At 46.3% G+C, this 23,549-nt stretch overlaps 1 protein-coding gene across 1 annotated transcript in view; it reads right to left on the bottom strand.

Moving 5' to 3' along the window:
- Positions 1 to 23,549, bottom strand: part of LOC139266620 (triadin-like) — a 563,562-nt gene that overhangs the window by 523,379 nt on the left and 16,634 nt on the right. Inside the window, exon 4 of the mRNA XM_070884212.1 lies at positions 14,520 to 14,591. Within this exon, the coding sequence (XP_070740313.1) occupies positions 14,520 to 14,591 (72 nt within the window). The remainder of the gene's footprint in view (positions 1 to 14,519; positions 14,592 to 23,549) is intronic.

Genomic DNA, 23,549 nt, shown 5'->3' with positions numbered 1-23,549 from the left:
CTTTCCTTATAGCTAAAATTCTCCAGTCCAGGCAACATTCTCTGTACTCTCTCTAGTACAATCACATCTTTCCTGTAATGTGGTGACCAGAACTGCACGCAGTACTCTAGCTGTGGCCAAGGTGATGTTTTATGCAGTTCAAGCATACTCTCCCTGCTCATGTTCTTTGCCTCGGCTAATAAGGCATGTATCCCGTATGCTTTCTGAACCACCTTAGCTATCTGTCCTGCTATCTTCAGGGATCTGTGACCATGCACTACAAGGTCCCTTTGTTCCTCTACACTTTGCAGAGTCCTACCATTTAATGTGTATTCCCTTGCCTTGTTATCCTTCCCCAAATGCATTACCTCACACTTCTCCAGATTGAATTCCTTTTGCCATTGTTCTGCCCACATGATACCACACGGCCAATTTATATATCATCCGCAAACTTCTTGATCGTACTCCCTACATTCAATTCCAAATCACTGATGTATATCAAAAAAAGCAAGGGATCTAGTACTGAGCCCTGCGGAGCCCCAATGGAAACAGCCTTCCAGTCACAAAAACACCCATCAACCATTACCCTTGGCTTCCTGCTTCTGAACCAATTTTGGATCCAACTTGCCACTTTGCCTTGGATCCCATGGGCTTTTACTTTCGTGATCAGTCTGCCATGGGGGACCTTAACAAAAGCCTTGCTAAAATCCATAAAGACCATATCAAATGCATTGCGCTCATCGGCCCTCCTTGTTACCTCCTCAAAAAATGCAATCAAATTACTCAGACATGACCTTCCCTTAACAAATCCATGCTGACTGTCTTTGATTAATCCATGTCTTGCTAAATGAGGATTTATCCTGTCCCTCAAAATTTTTTCCAATAACTTTCCCACCACCGAGGTTAGGCTGACTGGTCTGTAATTACTCGGCCTATCCCTTTCTCCTTTCTTAAACAAGGGTACCACATTAGCAGTCCTCTGTCACCACACCTGTAGCCAGAGAGGATTGGAAAATGATGATCAATCCCTCAGTTATTTCCTTCCTTGCTTCTCTTAACAGCCTGGGATACATTTCATCTGGCCCTGGGGATTTATTCACTTTAAAAGATGCTAAACCCCTTAATACTTCCTGTCCCGCTATGTTTATTTCATCTAATATTTCACAGTCCTCCTCCCTGATTGATATGTCTGCATCATCATTCTCTTTTGTGAAAACAGTTGCAAATTATTCATTAAGGACCATACCGACGTCTTTTGCCTCCACACACAGATTATCTTTATGGGGCTAGACTTGCCACTTTTGTGCAGATCGGCCAAAAATAGGTGTTATTTCCAGCATGGGTGGCAAAAATGGGTCTTGAGAGCGCCGGAATATCGCCCATTTTCAAAACCCTAACTTTCCATTTTTGAAAATGGGCGTTACCGCGAGCGATCTGAAATGGGCGTTAGCGTTAAATTTTTTTGACCTTCTGCCGTAAAGTGGCGCCGACCATAACAATAGCATGGCTCGTTTCCCATGTTTCAGGAGGTCAGGGGTCATCATTAGATGCGCATAAGATGAGACAGAGAGAGAGGGAGCAGAGAGGGATTGAATGCGTGTGTGGTGTGGTGTGTGCTTCTTTGGCTGTTGAGGGAGACAGAAGGGAGATTCACCAGCAGCAAAAAGCCTACTGAGAACAAAGAAGGTAGTTGTCACTGAGTTTCTGTGGAAAAAATAATATTGAACATGGAAGGAATGGAGGAGGCGACATAGCACGCTGTGGAGACTGAGGACTCTGGCGAAAGCAGTGAGCTGGGAGAGAAAAAATTGGGAGGGCACAAAAGAACAAGGAGGTTCTCGGACGAGGCAAATCTCTCCCTCATGCAGGAGGTTTGAGTCACGCTGGGGTCAACTGACCCAGGGAGGGCATGGGAAGCCCACCCCAAAGGCCTACCTGAAGATATGGGCCGAGATAGCTGAGGTGGTCTCATCGGTGACCAACAAGGTGCGTGAGGGCACCCAATGCTGCAAGCGATGGAACGTCCTTGTCGGACCCGCCAGAGTAAGTATTACATTTATTTGCATGTACTTATTTTTATGTATGAATAAAGAGTCTGACCAGATACCGTAAAGTGTGACCTTAGGCTTTTATTACAGGTCTTCAGAGTGCCTCTCCAGCCTGTGAGGCCTCCTTAAGTACAGGTGCTCCCAAGGGATTGTGGGATCCCTTGGGACTCCAGGGGATGAGCCCTCTCGTGGTTAAACAAGGTATTTACAGGTTTACATATATAACAACACTCCCCCTCAAAGTCAATAGTGTAACTATTTGCAAGGTGAGTCAATCTGGGGCCTTTCTTTCCCTGGTTGCTCGTCTCAGTGCAAATGCTGGTTTTGGTGAGTCATTTGTTAGGCCCTTGCTGGGCTGCTGTGCAGCTGGCCTTGCTGGGCTGCCTGGTGTGGTGAGTCCTGCTGGGCTGCTGTGGATGATGGGTGGTCAACTGCTGTGTCGGTTGCCACTTGTGTGTGTGTTGCGGGGGGTCAAAAAAGGTAGGGTCTAATGTGGGTTGCTCTGGATAGTCCATGAATCTGAGTTTGGTTTGGTCCAAGTGTTTCCTGTAGATGAGTCCATTTGAAAGCTTGACCCGAAACACTCTACTTCCCTCTTTGGCCATGACAGTGCTGGGAAGCCACTTGGAACCTTGTCCATAGTTCAACACAAATACAGGATCATTAATTGCAATTTCGTGTGACACATTTGCGCTATCATGATATGTACTTTGTTGAAGCTGCCTGCTCTCTACCTGTTCGTGTAGATCAGGGTGGACTAATGAGAGCCTTGTTTTAAGTGCCCTTTTCATGAGCAGTTCAGCGGGTGGGATCCCAGTGAGTGAGTGGGGTCTCGTGCGGTAATTAAGCATGACTCGGGATAGGTGAGTCTGCAATGAGCCTTCAGTTACCATCTTTAAGCTCTGCTTGATTGTTTGCACTACTCTCTCTTCCTGACCATTCGATGCTAGTTTGAATGGGGCAGATGTAACATGTTTGATCCCATTATGGGTCATGAACTCCTTGAACTCGGCACTGGTGAAACATGGCCCATTGTCGCTCACAAGGATATCAGGCAGTCCGTGCATGGCAAACATGGCCTGCAGGCTTTCAGTGGTGGCAGCGGACATGCTTGCCCACATTATCTCACATTCAATCCATTTGGAGTACGCATCTACAACCACTCGGAACATGTTACCCAAGAACGGGCCTGCATAGTCGACATGGACCCTAGACCACGGTTTGGAGTGCCAAGACCATAAACTTAGTGGCGCCTCCCTGGATGCATTGCTTAACTGTGAACATAGAAACATAGAAACATAGAAAATAGGTGCAGGAGTAGGCCATTCGGCCCTTCGAGCCTGCACCACCATTCAATAAGATCATGGCTGATCATTCCCTCAGTACCCCTTTCCTGCTTTCTCTCCATACCCCTTGATCCCGTTAGCCGTAAGGGCTATATCTAACTCCCTCTTGAATATATCCAATGAACTGGCATCAACAACTCTCTGCGGTAGGGAATTCCACAGGTTAACAACTCTCCGAGTGAAGATGTTTCTCCTCATCTCAGTATTAAATGGCCTACCCCTTAGCCTAAGATTTGTGTCCCCTGGTTCTGGACTTTCCCAACATCGGGAACATTCTTCCCGCATCTAACCTGTCCAGTCCCGTCAGAATCTTATATGTTTCTATGAGATCCCCTCTCATCCTTCTATACTCCAGTGTATAAAGGCCCAGTTGATCCAGTCTCTCCTCATATGTCAGTCCAGCCATCCCAGGATTCAGTCTGGTGAACCTTCGCTGCACTCCTTCAATAGCAAGAACGTCCTTCCTCAGATTAGGAGACCAAAACTGAACATAATATTCCAGGTGTGGTCTCATCAAGGCCCTGTACAACTGCAGTAAGACCTCCCTGCTCCTATATTCAAATCCCCTAGCTATGAAGGCCAACATACCATTTGCCTTCTTCACCGCCTGCTGTACCTGCATGCCAACTTTCAATGACTGATAAACCAGGACACCCAGATCTCGTTGCACCTCCCCTTTTCCTAATCTGTCGCCATTCAAATAATATTCTACCTTTGTGTTTTTGCGCCCAAAGTGGATAACCTCACATTTATTCATATTATACTGCATCTGCCATGTTTTTTCCCACTCACCTAAACGGTCCAAGTCATCCTACAGCCCCTTAGCGTCCTCCTCACAGCTCACATCACCACCCAGTTTAGTGTCATCTGCAAACCTGGAGATATTACTCTCAATTCCTTCAACTAAATCATTAATGTATACAGTAAAGAGCTGGGGTCTCAGCACTGAGCCCTGCGGCACTCCACTAGTCGTTGCTTGCCATTCTGAAAAGGACCCGTTTATCCCGACTCTCTGCTTCCTGTCTGCCAACCAGTTCTCCATCCACGTCATTTCATTACCCCCAATACCATGTGCTTTGATTTTGCACAACAATCTCTTGTGTGGGACCTTGTCAAAAGCCTTTTGAAAGTCCAAATACACCACATCCACTGGTTTTCCCTTGTCCACTCTGCTAGTTACATCCTCAAAAATTCCAGAAGATTCGTCAAGCATGATTTCCCTTTCATAAATCCATGCTGACGTGGACCGATCCCGTCACTGCTTTTCAAATGCGCTGCTATTTCATCCTTAATAATTTATTCCAACATTATCCCCACTACCAATGTCAGGCTAACTGGTCTATAATTACCCGTTTTCTCTCTCCCTCCTTTTTTAAAAAGTGGTATTGCATTAGCTACCCTCCAGTCCATGGGAACTGATCCAGAGTCGATAGACTGTTGGAAAATGATCACCAATGCATCCACTATTTCTAGGGCCACTTTCTTAAGTACTCTGGGATGCAGACTATCAGGCCCCGGGCATTTATTGGCCTTCAATCCCATCAATTTCCCCAACACAATTTCCCGTCTAATAAGGATATCCTTCAGTTCCTCCTTCTCACTGGACCCTCGGTCCCTTAGTACATCTGGAAGATTATTTGTGTCTTCCTTCGTGAAGACAGAACCAAAGTATTTGTTTAATTTCTCGTTCCCCATTATGAATTCACCTGAATCCGACTGCAAGGGACCTATGTTTGTCTTCACTAATCTTTTTCTCTTCACATATCTATCGAAGCCTTGCAGTCAGTTTTTACGTTCCCTGCAAGCTTCCTCTCGTACTCTATTTTCCCCCTCCTAATTATACCCTTTGTCCTCCTCTGCTGAATTCTATATTTCTCCCAGTCCTCAGGTTTTCTGCTTTTTCTGGCCAATTTATGTGCCTCTTCCTTGGATTTAACACTATCCTTAATTTCCCTTGTTAGCCACGGTTGAGCCACCTTTCCCGTTTTATTTTTACTCCAGACAGGGATGTACAATTGTTGAAGTTCATCCATGTGATCTTTAAAAGTTTGCCATTGCCTATTCACCGTCAACCCTTTAAGTATCATTTGCCAGTCTATTCTAGCCAATTCACGCTTCATACCGTCGAAGTTACCTTTCCTTAAGTTCAGGACCCTAGTTTCTGAATTAACTGTATCACTCTCCATCTTAAAAAGAATTCTACCATATTATGGTCACTCTTCCCCAAGGGGCCTCACACAACAAGACTGCCAATTAGTCCCTTCTCATTACACATCACATGTGTTACATTTGTGCACGCAGGACTCTAACTCTGCATCGATACCGGGCCACCACACGTGGGATCTGGCTATCGCTTTCATCATGACAATGCCTGGGTGGGTACTGTGGAGATCACTAATGAAAGTGTCCCTGCCCTTTTACCACTACCCGATTACCCCACAGAAGGCAGTCTGCCTGTATAGACATTTCATCTTTGCGCCGCTGGTACGGCTTTATCTCTTCCTGCATTTCTAATGAGACACTGGACCAGCTCCCATGAAGCACACGGTTTTTTAAGGACAGTAAGGGGTCCTGGCTCGTCCATGTTCTAATCTGTCGGGCTGCTCACTCTCGAATGCTTCCATTACCATGACTAAATCTGCGGGTTGTGCCATTTCCACCCCCATGATGGGCAATGGCAGCCTACTGAGAGCATCGGCACAGTTTTCTGTGCCTGGCCTGTGGCGGATGGCGTACTTGTATGCCGACAACATGAGTGCCCATCTCTGGATGCGGGCCGATGCACTCGTATTTATCCCTTTACTTTCAGAAAAGAGGAATATCAGTGGTTTATGGTCAGTTTCGAATTCAAATTTGAGCCCAAACAGATATTGATGCATTTTCTTTACCCCATAAACACACGCTAACACTTCTTTTTCATTCATGCTGTAGCCCCTCTCAGCCTTAGACAGACTTCTGGATGCATAAACAACCAGTTGCAATTTCCCAGATTCATTAGCTTTTTGCAATATACACCCGACACGGTATGACAATGCATCACATGCTAGTACCAAACGCTTACGTAGGGCCATTGCCCGGTACTACCCAGAGTGGTAGCTTGTGCACCACTCCATCGTAGGAGACCTTTACGGTAGCACTGCCAATTACGGGAATCAGTTCCTTTGTGTACGTTCTCAGTTTAGTGCGAATGGGAGTCTGGACTGGCCTTGAGGCCTTGCTGCACCACAATTTATCAAAAGTTTTTTTGCTCATAATGGACTGGCTCACGCTCGTGTCCAGCTCCATTGACACCGGGAGTCCATTTAATTCAACCTTCAACATTATCGGGGGAAACTTTGTGGTAAATGTGTGTACCCCATATACCTCTGCCTCCTCGGCCTGAAGCTCTGGTTCGTCGTGATCCACTGTGGATCTGTCCTCCTCTGCAAGATGGTGGTTTGCAGGATTAACAGGGATTGTAGCTCGCCTGCACATACGTTGGAGGTGTCCCATTGTTCCACAGCCCTTGCAAACATATCCTTTGAAGTGGCATGAATAGAAGCGATGATCACCCCTGCAGCGCCAACAAGGTGTTAATGGCCTTGCACTCATCACCCTTGATGGTGGACTCTGAGACATCTGCGGATGTGCAGCTGCATGCATGTGAGGCCTTCCCTGTACGTTGCGATTCAAAAACAACATTACTTTGTTCACAGTACTTCTAGCAGCACTCGTGTGCTGAGATATTTGTTTGGTATTGTCACTGGTGGCAATGAACGCCTGGGCTATCGCTGTGGCTTTACTCAAGGTTGGGGTCTCTATGGTCAAAAGTTTGCGAAGTATCACTTCATGGCCAATGCCTAGTACAAAGAAGTCCTTGAGCATCTACTCCAAATGTCCTTCAAATTCGCAATGTCCTGCAAGGCGTCTTAGCTCGGCGACATGGCTCGCCATTTCCTGGCCTTCAGACCTTTTGTACGTGTAGAACCGGTACCTCGCCATCAGAACACTTTCCTTTGGGTTAAGATGACCAGTGTGCACAAATCATCATACAATTTCTCTCTGCGTTTCGCTAGAGCAAGCAGATTTTTCATGAGGACATATGTTGGTGCCCTGCAAACGGTGAGGAGAATCGCCCTTCATTTGGCAGCGTTCGCTTCTCCTTCCAGCTTGTTGGCCACGAAGTATTGGGCGAGTCGCTCCACGAAGGTTTCCCAATCATCTCCCTCCAAAAATTTCTCCAGGATGCCCACTGTTCTCTGCATCGTTGCGCTGGAGTTTGTAATCTGTATTTTGTCGCCAGTTGTTATGTATGACTAAAGAGTCTGACCAGATACTGTGAGCTCAAAGTAAAGTGTGACCTTCGTCTTTTATTACAGGTCTTCGAGTGCCTCTCCAGCCTGTGAGGCCTCCTTATGTACAGGTGCTCTCAAGGGATCCCTTGGAACGCCAGGGGATGAGCTCTCTGGTGGTTAAACAAGGTATTTACAGGTTTACATATCTAACACTTATATATTTATATAATTGGAATTGTAAGTGTAATGCGTGATCAGATGTCTTGCACTTATACCGGGAAGGTTGTACTCGAAGCCTGCGGTGACAGTGTACGTCTTTAGGTAAAGAATGATAATTTTCATTATAATCATGATTACATCTGTCGGTTATGTGTTGTATCAGTCTCTGTGACAATACCAGCAATGATATCACGCAATGATCTCATGCCATGTCGTGCTGTTGTTACCTTTTGCAGAAGAAGCTTTCGAGGAATAGGGCCGAGCAGAGGCGAACGGTTGGGGGCCCACCAGTCATCATCGACCTCACTGACATCGAGGAGCAGGTGCTGGCACTAGTGGGAACCCACCCCCGGTTGGCCACGCAAGCAGCAGTAGAGCCTGATGTGATGCCACGTGAATAAAGTATACACCATTGCGTGATGTAAGCTCAATAGATGTCACACCCATTCATATCCGACCAATATTATATGATAGATGAATCATAAAATTCTTCTCTAAAAATGATGTCCTCATGAGAATCATTGCAATGCAGAATTTGGTGATGGTCATGAAATGTGATGTCTGTGATGATCTTGATAGAGGTGTTGTTTTTGTCGTGCATATGCTGTGTGTAGCGAGGGACTCATCTTGTGACCCTAGCACCCTCTTCTCCTCTAATCACCTCATTTATGTTTTGCAGCTCAGCCAGAAGCGCAACCCAATACAAGAACACCGAGCCCAGAAGTGGGGGCGTGGGGATGGACTCACCGGACTCTCTACCATCTGATGCTGAGGAGCACCGATTCTCGCCCATGCATCTGCTGGGTCCCTTCTCAACGGATGACAGTGCTGACTTCGAGGAGCCTCCTCAGGCGCTGCCTCATTGGTCCCGGAGCATGGCACTGTACCCCGAGGTACCGCACCCTCATTGCCAACGACACATGAGAGCCAGGAGGAAGATCTTGCTTCTGACTCAGAGCACGTTCCTACCTCGGGACCGTCCTCTCCCGTATCCGTCTAAGCAGCGGTTTTGCCGTCATCCCCTCCAACCTCCATAATCCATTCGACATTGATGACATCTAGTGCTCCTGCAACCATTCCCACATCCACCATGGAGGTACAGGGCCCAAGCACCTTGCCACAGGGCACCCCAGGTATCTCCGCGACGGCGCCGACCAAGCGGAGGTTGGTTCGACGTGGCAGGTCTGCTCCACGATTGGCACACCTGAGTGGGGACATGGTACACTTGTCCAGGAGGTATGTTGACATAGGTCAGCAGATCCATCAGACAATGGGGGGCATATCCCTCCAGCTGGCCAGCATGTCCACCACCATGATGGAGTACGTGCCACGGATGATGGAGGCCTGGAGCTGATAGCCAGGAACACTGGTGGAAGAAACCTCCCAGTGGTCCCGGAGTGCGGCACTGCACCCCAAGGTGCCGTGCCATCATTGCCAATGACAGATGAGAGCCAGGAGGAAGATCTTGCTTCTGGCTCGGAGCACTTTCTCATTTCGGGATCTCCTCCAATGAAGCAGTGCCTGAGGAGCTCCTCGGCCAGGCGGCTTGGAGTCAGGTGGGGAAGGGGAAGGGGCAGAGATGGAGAGGAGAAGTGGGGGGGGGGGGGGAAGGAAAGTGAGGTGCATGGCCGCAGGTATTGTCTTGGGCATTTTTTATGTTGTTGGTGCTATTTTGGTGGGAGGGTCGGGGGAAGGGGCGAGGGGGCTACCTTGCTGGTTTGCATTTGTATTCTGTGTTGCTGGAAATGGTGACCAATCGAATGAAGTAAATGTGATAAATTTGTTGTGGGGTGCAGTGTTTTTTACAGTTATAATTATGATTTCACATAAATGGTTGGATTAAATTATTTAACATAACCTTGTTGCACATTGTCTCAGATAGCTGCACCGTTACACATTGGTGATTCCTTAACATGAAAGGGTATAATTAAATTTAACTTGAATTAACAAACTTTAACTGTCACCAAGGTGATACACACCATTGATGTATGAGCAGCGTGTCAGCATTGTAAATAATAACAACATTCCTTCAAGCAAAGCGCTCATTTATGAGCTGCTGACGTAAGAGTCTTGCATCAATGTAGCCACCACGGGGCCTTTCCTGCGGTCTAGAGGGAGGGCGGGGGCATGGTTTCAGCATCAGCCTGATTGTCTGGCCCGAGCTCAGCATCTACTTCCTCATCCTCCTCTTCCTCTCTCTCCTGAGGTGGACCGTATGTCCCTTCTGGCAATTCGTGTCCCCTCCAATACCACCACGAATTGAGCTACCTGCTCAGGGTGGTATTGGAGCTTGAGTCCTGTGTGGTCCAGGCATCTAAAGCTGCTTAAGTACTCCAATGGTTTCCTCGACGATAATGCGAGTGGCTCTGTGGCTCTCGTTGTATCGTTCTCGGCTTCGGTGTGGGTGTCACGCAGGGGGGACATCAGCCTGGTGGTGAGGCCATATCCTTTGTCATCAAGCATCCAGCATTAACCTTGTGGCTGACTGGTAAACATGTCAGATACAGCGCTGTCACGCAGGATGTGAGCATCATGGATGCTGCCTGAAAATTTGGCATTCACTGCCATAATTATTTGTCTGAAAGGAACCGAACGCATAGAACGAAACTGCTGCGGTCACCTTGACCTCGACGGACAGTGCAGTCCTGATGGTGCTGGCAGGCTGCAGATCTCCCCTGATGAGCTGGCACATCTCATTGATAACCTCCTTGTGGAAGCGCAGTCTCCTAATGCAGGTGTTATCGGACAAGTTGAGGTAAGACCGCTTCTACCTGTAAGTGCGAGGGTTGTAAGGTCTGGTCCTCCTCATCAGTCTGGCACGTCTTAGATTGGGTACATAATGCTGTCGAATATATCTTCTGCCATCTGTACTTTGCAGCATGTGCATACTCAACAAGACAGGCTGCGACATGACAGGCCCCATTCCAATAACTATCAATATTACACCGATTGTTCACAAAAAATAAATGTTCCCACTAAGACACCTAAAGTAAATTCCAATCATCCACAGTATGATAAGATGTTTGTTCAAATATTCACATCACTTTAAAAGACCTCTAGAATACATCCAAACTCCCCCGAAGTTGAAGCAGAGTAGCCTTTTAAATGAAGCGACCTGCAATTTAGAAAATGGCGTCTATACCGCTGTGATTAGTTCAAGTGAGAGCAACGTTTTCATAGCGGTTTTTTCGGCGAGCGATATTGTTGGCAAGATTTGTGCGAGGTGCCTAAAGTGACGCTGGGTGATTTTCTGGACGTTAGTTTCAGCAAATGTGATCTTTACAACAAAAAACAGTGGCTGGATGGTATTATTAAATATCGGCATTAATTACGTGCTGAAAGCAACGCTGGGTGATATTATGTGCGTTGGTTTCGCCCATTCTGATGTTTCCGCCCCAAAAAAGTGGGTGGACGGTATTATTTTTTATCATCGTTACGTACATGCTGAAAGTAACGCTCGCCGATAAGTGACCGAGAAATGGGCGTTACTTTCCATTTTGTGGCTAAATGGGTGATATATGGGCGTTATACCTCATTTCAGTTAAAAAGGACATTAAGTGGGCAGTATGCATGCATAAATAATGGTAAATCTAGTGGTCTCTAATAGGCCCTATTCTTTCTTTAGTTATCTTCTTGCTCTTAATATATTGATAAAACATCTTTGGGTTTTCCTTGATTTCCTTTGGTTAACAGAAATCTATCAATCCCAGATTTAAAATTAATGATTGATCTAGCATCAATTGCAGTTTGCAGAAGAGAGTTTCAAACTTCTGACATCCTTTGTGTGTAGAAGTTTCTAATTTCACGCCTGGAGGGTCTGGCGCTAATTTTTACATTATGTCCCCTAGTCCTGGACTCCTCAACCAGTGGAAATGATTTATTTCTAACTCTTCAAATACATGTCCAATTACCTTTTGAAAGTTCCTATGGAATCTGTTTCCACCATCCTTTCAGGTAGTGAGTTCCAAATCATAACAACCCTCTGTGTGAAATAGCTTCTCCTCATTTCCCCCCTAGTTTCTTTACCAATTATTTTAAATTAATGACTAATGGTTATCGACCCACTTGCCAGAGGAAACAGTTTCTCCCTATTTGTTCCATCCAAACCCCTCATAATTTTGACTACTTCTATTAGATCTCCCCTTAAACTTCTCTGCTCGAAGAAGAACAATCTCAGTTTCTCTAATCTCTCCACATAACTGAAGTCCCTCACCCCTGGTACCATCCTGGTAAAACTACTCGTACCCTCTCCAAGGCCTTGACATCCTTCCTAAAGTGCGGCGTTCAGAATTGAACAATTACTCCAGCTGAAGCCAAACCAGTGATGTAAAGGTTCAGCATGACTTTCTTGTTTTTGTCTTCAATGCCCCTATTTACAAAGCCAAGTATCCCAAATGCATTCTAAACTGCCTTGTCAACTTGCCCTGCCACCTTCAAAGATTTGTGAATATGTACCCCCAGGCCCCTCTGTTCTTGCAACCCCCTCAGAATCATACCATAATACTGCCTCTCCATGTTGTTTCTCCTAAAGTGCATCACTCCACACTTATCTGCATTAAGTTGCATCTGTCATGTGTCTGCTCATTTCACCAGTCTGTCTATGTCCTCCTGACGTCTGCTACTATCTCGCTTACTATTTACTACGTCGCCAAGTTTTGCATCATTCACAAACTACAAAATTGTACTCCCTATACCCAAGTCCAGGTAATTTATATATATATCAAGAAAATCAATAGTCCTAAACTCGACTGCAAAGGGACCCCACTGCTTACTTCTCTCCAGTCAGAAAAACATCCATTTACCACTACTCTATACCTCCTATCCTTTAGCCAATTACATACCCAAGTTATAACTGTCCCTTTAATACCATATGCTTCTATTTTTGAAATGAGTCTGTTATGAAGTACTTTATGAAATAGCTTTTGAAAGTCCATGGGTTAGAAATTACGTGGCACCCCGTTTGGATGATAACTTTTCAGGAAGCGCTAAAGTATCGCCAGGCGAAAAATAATTTTTGCTCCTAGGAACTTCTGCTTTAGTGCTCCAAGAGGGAAGTGGAGCGCTAAATCAAGCGTGATCACTTCCCTTAGAGTGATGAAGTGAGTGAGAGGGGTGGTAGTGGCAGAGCACTGCACAATGTTCCATGTAGCGCTGCCGTTTTTGGAGGCTCCTTCCCCCACTTAAAGGGAATGGTCAATGTTGGTTTGAATCTATCCTCATGCTATCTCTGTGGGACTACGGGACCTGTGCTATGTGCATAATAGCCCCAAGCATTCTAAGAGAGCACAGGGCTGAGTAATCACAGTGTCAAACAAATCAGGAGACACCAGACTGTGGAGATAAATAAAGTTTGCTCTACTTGACCACCAGTGACTTTAAATATCACTCTGTAAACGGCCAGGCAAGGTGACAACATCTGCTGCAGCTGCCGTTGTTGGCCCCTGGCGATGCTGCAGGGGGCCGAAGCGAATATCACATCCGGGGCGCTAACGGGGCACTGCGCACCGAATGACGTCACAACCTACGGGGCGCAAGGGAGCGAGACAATAAGTGTTAGCACCAGTGCAAAACTGCTAGGTGCTAATGGGAAGCCAATTTCGTCTCCCATACATATAATATCTACTGCACTATCTTCATCAACCCTTTCTGTTACATGATCAAAGAACTCAGGTTAGTCAGACGCAATGTACCGTTAACAAATCCGTCCTTATTAATCCAAACTTCTCAAGTCAGAATTAATTTTGTCTTTGACAGTAGCGCTCCCTCCCCCCCCGGGCGAAGTGGCTTGCTCCCCCTTAATGTTAGCGACCCTTGGGTGCTAACGGGCCTCTCAAAAAGAGGTAATTTTGCCCCCTTAATGTTTTATGAAGTTAATTCGGCTTTTATAATACACAATAGGTGCACTGTTACAAGTGGTAATTGTTTCATTCAGTACATAGAATTTTACAGCATAGAAACAGGCCTTCGGACAAATTGGTCTATGCCATCATTTATGTTCCACACGAGCCTACTTCCATCTTACTTAATCTCACTCTATCAACATATCCTCCTACTCCTTTCTCCTTCAAGTACTTATTTAGCTTCCCCTTAAATGCATCTATGTAAATCTGTTTTTCAATTTCTCCAATGCTTTTGTATCCTTTTTGTAATATGGAGGCCAGAACTGTGCAGAGTTGCAAGATATCCTGCACAGAAAGATGGTCCTATGTGGAGGATTCTTACATTCTTCACTTTGAAGTGCCTATTTCCAACAGCTGTTGAGCATCTAGAGCATTGGTGGGACAATACAGGAGAATTATAGGACATTCCCCTAATCATGATATAGATTGGAATCCTAATACGCCTTGCACAGAGCGAGTGTGCGGGCTCAATGTGTTTCTGGGTCATATTACTATGCACAATGAATATTAGCCATGGACAATCCTGTCTGAAGCCCAAACAGAAACTACCAGGTGCAGGCCAGTAGCTGTAGTGTAAATGCATCCCCAAGTAACAGTTAAAGTAGAGTCATAGTTTGACAGGCTGTATTTTTACCATTTATAAGAAAACGATTCTAGCAAAAGTATGCGTAATGATCTTGATGTTTCTTTGTTCTGACAAGGAGCCGTCAATTCTTGATTAGAGTGCCTCTACTGGTTGTGAGTGGTGTTTACCTTTTGATGGAGCTTTCCGTTTTGTTTCTTCTCTTACTTTTACCTTCCTTTCAGGTTTTTGTCTTTTAGTCTCTGTGAGTGAAAGCACATACATTAACATTGGGAAAACACAACTAAAAAGGCATGGCCAAAAGATATCATTAAACAAAATCCATTCTTAAGGAACACAAAGTATGGTAATTATTGTGCATCAAATTTATTATTTTCATCAAAATCTGATTTCATTTCAGTATAAGTACAAAGTTAATGTTTAAAAGGATATCCAACTCAATGTTACCATTGTAAAATACAGAATGTTGAGCATCTACAGCATTGTTGAGACAATTATAAGAGTTTACACGTTTTGTGATCAGGGCACAGCAAGAGGCCATGGACTGAAATGGTTTAAAATAAAAACCTGTGGGACTGTTGGGCAGGAGAAAGAGCACCGGCCTGGGACAAGTGGTGACTCATAACTGATTAATGCAATTACTGCGGTCAGGAGCGAGATCCAATGAACATCGAGACAAAGGGTTTTGATAAAATCAAGCAGAGAAGCCCGTGGATTAATTGGCCGGAGGGGAAAAATCAATTCCCTATGGAAACTACAAGTCTGTGAAAAGCCAGGATCACAAAAGATCCCACAAGGCGTGCGTCTTTGGACAGCGAGGCATAAAAGATAAGGGGCTAGATTTTACACTTTTGTGCATATCGCCCAAAAATGGGCGTTATTTCCGGCGTGGGCGGTAAAAATGGGTTTTCAGATCACTGGCTTCTCGCCCATTCTCAAAGCACCTCGTCTCCATTTTTAAAATTCGGCGTAACCGCGAGCGATATGAAATGGGCGGCAGCGTTAAACCTCGCTGACCGTCTGCCGTAAAGTGTCACTGTCCTTAGCAACGGCATGGCAATGCTCGATTCCTGCGATTCAGGAGGTCAAAGGTCGCAATGACATGTGCAGAAGAGGAGACAAAGAGAGAGGGAGCTGAGAGGGACTGAAGGCGTGTGTGGGTGTGGTGTGGCTGCTTTGGGAGGAAGGAGGGAGAGTTTAGAGCTTTACAGCAAATAGGGAAACAAAAATGAACTGTTACCAGGCACATATTTGCCAGAATTTGGCCTATAATGGAGGGAGAGGTGGAGGCATCACAGCATGCTGTGGAGACTGATGCTGGCGAGAGCAGTGAGGTGGGAGAGGAGCATATTGGAGGGTGCAAAAGAGCGAGGAGGTTCTCGGATGAGGCAAATGTCTCCCTCCTGCAGGAGATCGAGTTACGCTGGGGCTATTTGACACAGGGAGGGCGTGGGAAGCTTACCCCAAAGGCCAACCAGAAGATATGGACCGAGATAGCAGAGGTGATCTTGTCAGCGACCAATGAGGTGTATGAGGGCAACCAATGCCGCAAACGATGTGGGATCCGCAAGAGTAAGTATTGCATTTATTTACATGTACTTATGTATTTTTATAATTTGATTTGTAACAGTCATGAGTGACTATCAGCAGATGTGAGATCTTTCACTTTTACCAGGAATGTTTTACTCAAAGCCTGTGGTCACGGTGCACGTCTTTAGCTAAAGAATGATAATTATCATAATAATTGTTAAGTCTTGGATAAGGTGTCAGACTAGATACTGCAAGCTCAAAGTAAGTGTGACTGTAGTCCTTTATTACAGATCTCAGAGTGCCTCTCCAGCCTGTGAGGCCTCCTTATATACAGGTGCTCCCTTGGGACTCCAGGGGATAAGCCTTCTGGTGGTTAGACATGGTAATTACAGGTTTACATACACAACAATACTCCCCCCCGCCAAAGTCAATAGTGTAACTATTTACAATGTGAGTCGATCTGGGGCCTTCCTTTCCCTGGTTGATCGTCTCGGTGTAAATGCTGGTTTTGGTGAATCGTTTGTTGGGCCTTCGCTGGACTGCTGTGCAGCTGGCCTTGCTGGACTGCTGGGGGTGGTGAGCCTTGCTGGGCTGCTGCAGGTGATGGGTTCTGCTTTATGGTCAACCGCTGGGTCGGTTGCCACTTGTGTGTGTGTTGGAGGGTCGAAAAAGGTGGAGTCTATTGTGGGTTGTTCTGGATAATCCGTAAATCTGAGTTTGGTTTGATCCAAGTATTTTCTGCAGGCAAGTCCATTTGCGAGTTTGACCACAAACACCCTACTCCCCTCTTTGGCCAAAACAGTGCCAGAAATCCATTTGGGACCTTGTCCATAGTTCAACACAAATACAGGATCATTCACTTCAATTTTGCGTGACACATTTGCGCGATCATGATATGTATTCTGTTGAAGCTGCCTGCTCTCTACCTGTTCGTGTGGATCAGGGTGGACTAACAAGAGCCTTGTCTTAAAGTGCCCTTTTCATTAACAGTTCAGCGGGAAGGACTCCGGTGAGCGAGTGGGGTCTTGTGCAGTAACTAAGCAGGACTTGGGATAAGCGAGTCTGCAGTGAGCCTTCAGTTACCCTTTTCAAGCTCTGTTTGATTGTTTGAACTGCTCGTTCTGCCTGACCGTTGGATGCTGGCTTAAACGGGGCAGACGTGACATGTTTGACCCCATTGCGGGTCATGAATTCCTTGAAATCGGCACTGGTAAAGCATGGCCCATTGTCACTTACAGGACATAAGGCAGGCCGTGCGTGGCAAACATGGCCTGTAGGCTTTCAACGGTGGCAGCAGACGTGCTTGCCGACATTATCACACATTCAATCCACTTGGAGTACGCATCTACAACCATTAAAAACATTTTTCCCAAGAATGGGCCTGCATAGTCGACATGAACCCTGGACCACGGTTTGGAGTGCCAAGACCATAAACTTAGTGGTGCCTCCCTGGGTGTATTGCTTAACTGGGAACATGTATTACATTTGTGCACACAGGACTGCAAGTCTGCATCGATACTGGGCTACCAGACATGGGATCTGGCTATCGCTTTCATCATTACAATGCCTGGGTGAGTATTGTGGAGGTCACTAATGAAAATGTCCCTGCCCTTTTTTGACACAACTACCCGATCACCCCATAGGAGGCAGTCTGCCTGTATCGACATTTCATCTTTGCGCCGCTGGTACGGCTTTATTTCTTCCTGCATCTCTAATGGGACACTAGACCAACTCCTGTGGAGCACACAGTTTTTCTTACGAAGGACAGTAAGGGGTCCTGGCTCATCCAGGTTCTAATCTGTCGGGCGGTAACAGATGATTGTTCATTCTCGAATGCTTCCATTACCATAGCTAAATCTCCAAGCTGTGCCATCTCCACCCCGGTGATGGGCAATGGCAGCCTACTGAGAGCATCGGCACAGTTTTCTGTGCCTGGCCTGTGACGGATGGCGTAGTTGTATACGTGAGCGCCCATGTCTGGATGCGGGCCGATGCATTCGTATTTATCCCCTTATTTTCAGAAAAGAGGGATATAAGCGGCTTATGGTCGGTTTCCAATTCAAATTTGAGCCCAAACAGATATTGATGCATTTTCTTTACCCCATAAACGCAAGCTAACACTTCTTTTTCGATCATACTGTAGGCCCTCTCGGCCTTAGACAGACTTCTGGATGCATAAGCAACCGGTTGCAATTTCCCAAATTCATTAGCTTGTTGCAATACACACCCGACCCCATACTACGACGCATCACATGCTAGTACCAAACGTTTACATGGATCGTACAACACAAGCAATTTGTTTGAACATAACAGCTTCCTAGCTTTCTCAAAGGCATTTGCTTGGCTTTTACCCCATACCCATTCATCTTCTTTATGCAGTAAAGAGTGCAAGGGTTCTAACAATGTGCTAAGACCCAGTAAGAAATTACCAAAATAGTTCAGGAATCCTAGAAACGACCGCAGCTCCATCACGTTCTGTGGTTTTGGTGCGTTTTTGATTGCCTCCGTCTTCGAATCAGTGGGCCTGATGCCATCCGCCGCGATTCTTCTCCCCAGGAACTCCACTTCAGGCACCAGGAAAATGCACTTCGAGCATTTTAACCTGACCCCCACATGATTAAGCCGACTAAGAACCACCTCCAGGTTCTGCAGGTGCTCGACGGTGTCCCGATCTGTAACCAAGATGTCGTCCTAGAAAACCACAGTGCACGGGACCGACTACAGCAAGCTTTCCATGTTCCACTGGAATATCGCCGCGGCCGATTGTAACTCCCCTCCTGAATGGTCCAGACATCTGAAGCGCTGCTTAAGCACAGTTATTGTTTTGTGGACCACATTGTTAACAACTAGTTGGACCTTCAGGGAGTGAAATCCTTTTCTGTTATGAAAAAGCTCTGGGTCCTGAGAAGGTGGCCGTATGGCGATATGAGTGCACTATATTGCTCCCTGTACCCTGGGGAACTTAGTAATGCGGTAGAATGCTCCAGTCCTGTCAGTCTGAGCTTCCGTGGTCATGGGGAAGCTGATAAAGTCCATCCTACGCAAGTACAGGGCCTCCGTGACCTGTCTAATGCAGCGATGGGTGGCATGGTGAGACAGAGGGCAAATCTCGTCCACGATGGCCCGAAAGACGAGTAGAAAGACAATGCCGCAGTGACCTTGACCTTGACCAATACTGATGTGCTGATGGCAGGCTACATATGTGGCCTGATGAGCTCACATATTTCATTGATCACCACTTTGTGGAAACGCAGTCTCCGAAGGCAGGTGTGCTCGGACACGTCGAGGTAAGGCCTCTTTTCCCTGTACGTGTGGGGTGTGTATGGTCTGGCCCTCCTCCTCATTCTTGCACGTCTTAAATCGGGCACATAATGATGTGCATCACACATTGAGCCATCTGCACTCTGCAGCATCTGCGTATTAATCGATGCAGGCTGAGGAATGGTTGGCCCCATCGCAATGAAAGTAAAGTAGCGATTGATCAGAAGCAATAATTTCCTCACTAAAATACACCCAGAGTAAACCCCCAATAGTCCAGAGTCTGAAAATATGTCTGTTGAGATGGTCACTTCACCTGAGAAGAACTCCAGAGTCAATCCAAACTCCCCCGAAGTTGAAGCAGCCTTTTGAATGAAGCGATCTGCGATTTTAAAAATGGCAGCCACACCGCTGGCTTTAGTTCAGAACAGTTTCATTTTTTCCGGGCTGTTTTTTGGGCGAGCGATATTATGGGTGATATGTGTGCGAGGTGGTGAAAGTAACGGTGGGCGATCTCCTGGGCATTAGTTTTGCCAAATGTGCTCTTTACGACAAAAAAAAATGGGCCGGCGGTATTATTGAATCTCGGCGTTAATTCCGTGCAGAAACTAATGCTGGGCGATATTATGGGCGTTGATTTCACCCATTCTGATGATTCTGCCCCAAAAAAGTGGGCGGGCGCTATTATTTTCTCCCGGCGTTATGCACAAGGGGAAAATAACGCTCGGCACTAAGTTTCACAAAAATGCCTGTCAGTTTCCATTTTGTGGCTAAATGGGCGATATATGGGCGTGATACGTCATTTCAGTGGTAAAATGAACGTTAAGTGGGTGTTAAGCATGCAAAAAACATGGAAAATCTAGCCCAAGGATTTATCTTTGGCCCTGCTGATTTTGTGCACAGACGAGTGGTGAAAGCAACAGTTAACGAGGTGCGAATTGTGGCCATGCAAACAGATCCAAACCCATCATCACAGCCATCGAGACTCATCCAGACACATTAACTGAAAGCAGCCCAGCAGGAGACTTGTATAATCAAATGGATATATATGAAGGAGCTTACAGAAGTAAAACCCTCAGAACAACAGGTCAAAGGAACAACGACCACGAAGGGGAACAACGGAAAGAAGAACAAGGAGAGAGAGACAACGAGAAGGAAACACAAGCAGGTGGAGAGACAAGCGGTGAAGCAAGCAGCCGGGACCCATCACCTTCCTGAGCTCCACGAGCTTACAATTGACAACAGCAGCAACTGGCTGATGGATGATTGTATGTCTTCCATCAATCTCAAGAATTCTTGTTCTGTCCTTTTTAGTTGTTTTTTGTGTAATAAACCAACAGTTGGATGTAACCCTAAACTTTGCATTATGTGGAGTCCTTCCTGTAATTCCAGAGGTCTATGAATCAAAGTAGAGTGGAAAACGAACACCCTACATAAAATGGTGACCGCAGCAGGACCTCGGAGCTTGGAATAGGATCATGGAAACAAATCAAGGGCAAGAAACCCTGGGGAGGCTCGCTTAAGTCTCAGGTCGGCTAAGGTAGTCGGAGGAAGTAATAATCTCAAGGGCGGCTAGGGCAACCAGAGGAGGGAAACAGTCTTTCATAGGCTGGAGTAATCCTGGGTTGACTAGGGTAGCCACAGAGAAAAGTATCACGGGTAGTCTGCAAAGGGATCTCAGGGAGACCAAAGTAATCTCAAAGGCAGCTAGGGCAACCAGAGGAGGGAAACAGTCTTGGGTAGGCTGGAATAATCCCGAGTTGACTAGGCTAGCCACAGAGAAGAGGCATCGCAGGTAGTCTGTGAAGGGGTCTCAGGGAGGCCAGAAGTAATCTCACGGATGGCCAGAGCAACTGGAGGAGAGAAACAGTCTTAGATAGGCTGGAGTAATCTCGGGTTGACCGGGGTAGTCACAGAGAAGGGTGAGGTAATCTCAAGGGTGGTGAGGGCAACCGGAGGAGAGAAACAGTCTTGGATAGCCTGGAGTAATCTCGGGTTGACCGGGGTAGTCACAGAGAAGGGTGAGGTAATCTCAAGGGTGGTACTAGGGTAGGCACAGAAAGAAGCCAGAGTAACAGTAAGCGCAGGTCACTGTGAGGTGGTCTCAGGGGAGACCAAGGTAGTCAGGGATAATTTCTCAGCCAGAGGCACTGGAAATGGATTCACCGCAGCAAAACGCGGTAGAGCCAGCGGCTAAGAGTAGTCATAGGAAGTCCATGGAGGCTAAGGTAGCTGCATATTTTTGCAACAAACGGGACATTTTGGAGCCATGGGCACGAGAAATGCTACACTCTGGGGATCCGCAGAAAAAAGCGACAGAGTGGACAGTTACTAGTAACCATAAAGGGTCAAAAGAGAAAGCGATTTGGCCCGTATCCACAGAAGCAAACGCAACTGTTAAGGGAAAAGGTAGGACAGCTGGAGGATGAGAGTAGGGAATCAAAAGGTGAGAAAAGCAATTTGAATAGAGAAAGGCAGGACCAAAGTATTAAAGAAGAAATGGCGCGTAATCACCTAGGATATTTGCAGTGTTAGATGACTGAGTGCAAAAGGCAGCAGCAGACTTAGCAGAGCACAGTGAAAGACACATAGAGAGAGCCAAAAAAGCAGAAGAACAGCTAAGAAAGATAAAAATAGCATATCAGGTAGCGCAGAAACAGGGTTATGAGAGGCAGATCACAGACCTTGTAAAGAAAAGATCCACCAGTTAACGGCAGAGTTAGATAGGGCCAAAGGGATGGTTTGTCTCATGACACCCGGGGAAGGCGAGGAAGTTTTTCCCCCTCTTAATTAAACTCTTAGTCCTCCTCTGTTGAATTCTAAATTTCACCCAGTCCTCTGGTTTGCTGCTTTTTCTGGCCAATTTATATGCCTCTTCCTTGGTTTTACCACTATCCTTAATTTCCCTTGTTAGCCACAGTTGAGCCACCTTCTCCATTTTATTTTTACTCCAGACAAGGATGTACAATTGCTGAAGGTCATCCATGTGATCTTTAAATGTTTGTGTGATCTTTAAATGTTTGACATTTCAAACGGGTTTTGGTCCATTCTCCTGAGACGAGAGGACCAGTATAAATTTGCCTTTACCTTTAAGGGTCAGCAGTACACATGGTCATGTCTTCCCCAAGGGTTTCACAATAGTCCCTCAATCTTTCACCAGAGTGTGGCTGAGGCACTAAAAGGTTTGAGTCAGCTGGATCGGTTGGTCCAATATGTGGACGACCTGTTGTTATTCTCCGAAAGTGCGGAGCACCACGGGCCATTATTGAGTGAATTGTTGAATTTGTTATAAGAAGCAGGTTTTAAGGTGAATCTGAGGAATACTCAAGTCGGTCAAGAGGAGGTGTAGTTTCGAGGATTGACCATTGGAGCAGGAGAGCGAGCTATAGATGGAGCTAAGAGAAAGGCAGTCCAGGAGCTACCGGTTCCTGAGGACATGTCTGGGGTAAGGTCTTTCCTGGGAATAACGGGTTACTTCAGGGAGTTTATCGAAGGATATGCAGCCATGGCAGCTCCTTTGTTGAGGCTTGTTAGGAAAGGAATAGAGTGGGAATGGAGTGAGAGTTGTCAGGAAACTTTCATTCGTTTAAAGGTGTTGTTACAGACGGCACCAGCGTTGGGAGCAATAAATGGGGACCAGGACTTTAGTCTGGAGGTCGCAACTACTGGGGACAGCTTGAGTGTAGTGTTACTCCAGGAGCAACACGACAAGCTGAGACCGGTGGCCCACGCCTCCCGAGTTCTCACAGAAGTAGAAAAAAGCTTTTCGAATTGCAAGTGACATCTGTTAGCAACTTTTTGGGCAGTAAAATATTTTCGATCGCTCACAGGGTTAGTTACAGTGACTGTACTGACCTGTCACACCCCGACACAAATATTACTGGACGGCAGGATGAAAGATGGGACAGTGAGCAGTAACAGGATTGCTCGCAGGACATTGTTGCTCACTCAGTTAGACCAGAAGGTAGAAAGGCTAGGAGAACCAAAGCTAGCCCTGAACCTGGTTTATCCGGGAGCAGCTCACGTGTGTTCAGTGGAAGGAGTGCGGGATGTAGATGTGGGATTCCGAGCAGGGGAACATCTGACAGGCAGAGACATTTATGTAGATGAGTCTAGTTCAGTGACGAATGGAGAGAGAAAAACAGGCTGCGGGATTTACGATCCAGAGGCAGTGATAGAAAAGGCCATAAATTTCCCCAACACTTTAAGTGCACAGCAGGCCAAACTGGCAGCCGTAGTGTATGTGGTCACACACCCTAGTGAATTCCCAACTCCCTATACGATATGTTCGGACTCCATGTTCACTTGTAACTCCTGTACAGAGTATTTAGCAATATGGGCTAGGCGAGGATTTAAGTCCTCAGACGGGAAGCTGTTGGTGACGGCTTCCTTGTTAAGAGTCATTCTGGACG

This window comes from Pristiophorus japonicus, chromosome 7 (assembly GCF_044704955.1).
Source record: "Pristiophorus japonicus isolate sPriJap1 chromosome 7, sPriJap1.hap1, whole genome shotgun sequence".
Taxonomy (NCBI): domain Eukaryota; kingdom Metazoa; phylum Chordata; class Chondrichthyes; family Pristiophoridae; genus Pristiophorus; species Pristiophorus japonicus.
This window is presented reverse-complemented; position numbering and strand designations above follow the sequence as displayed.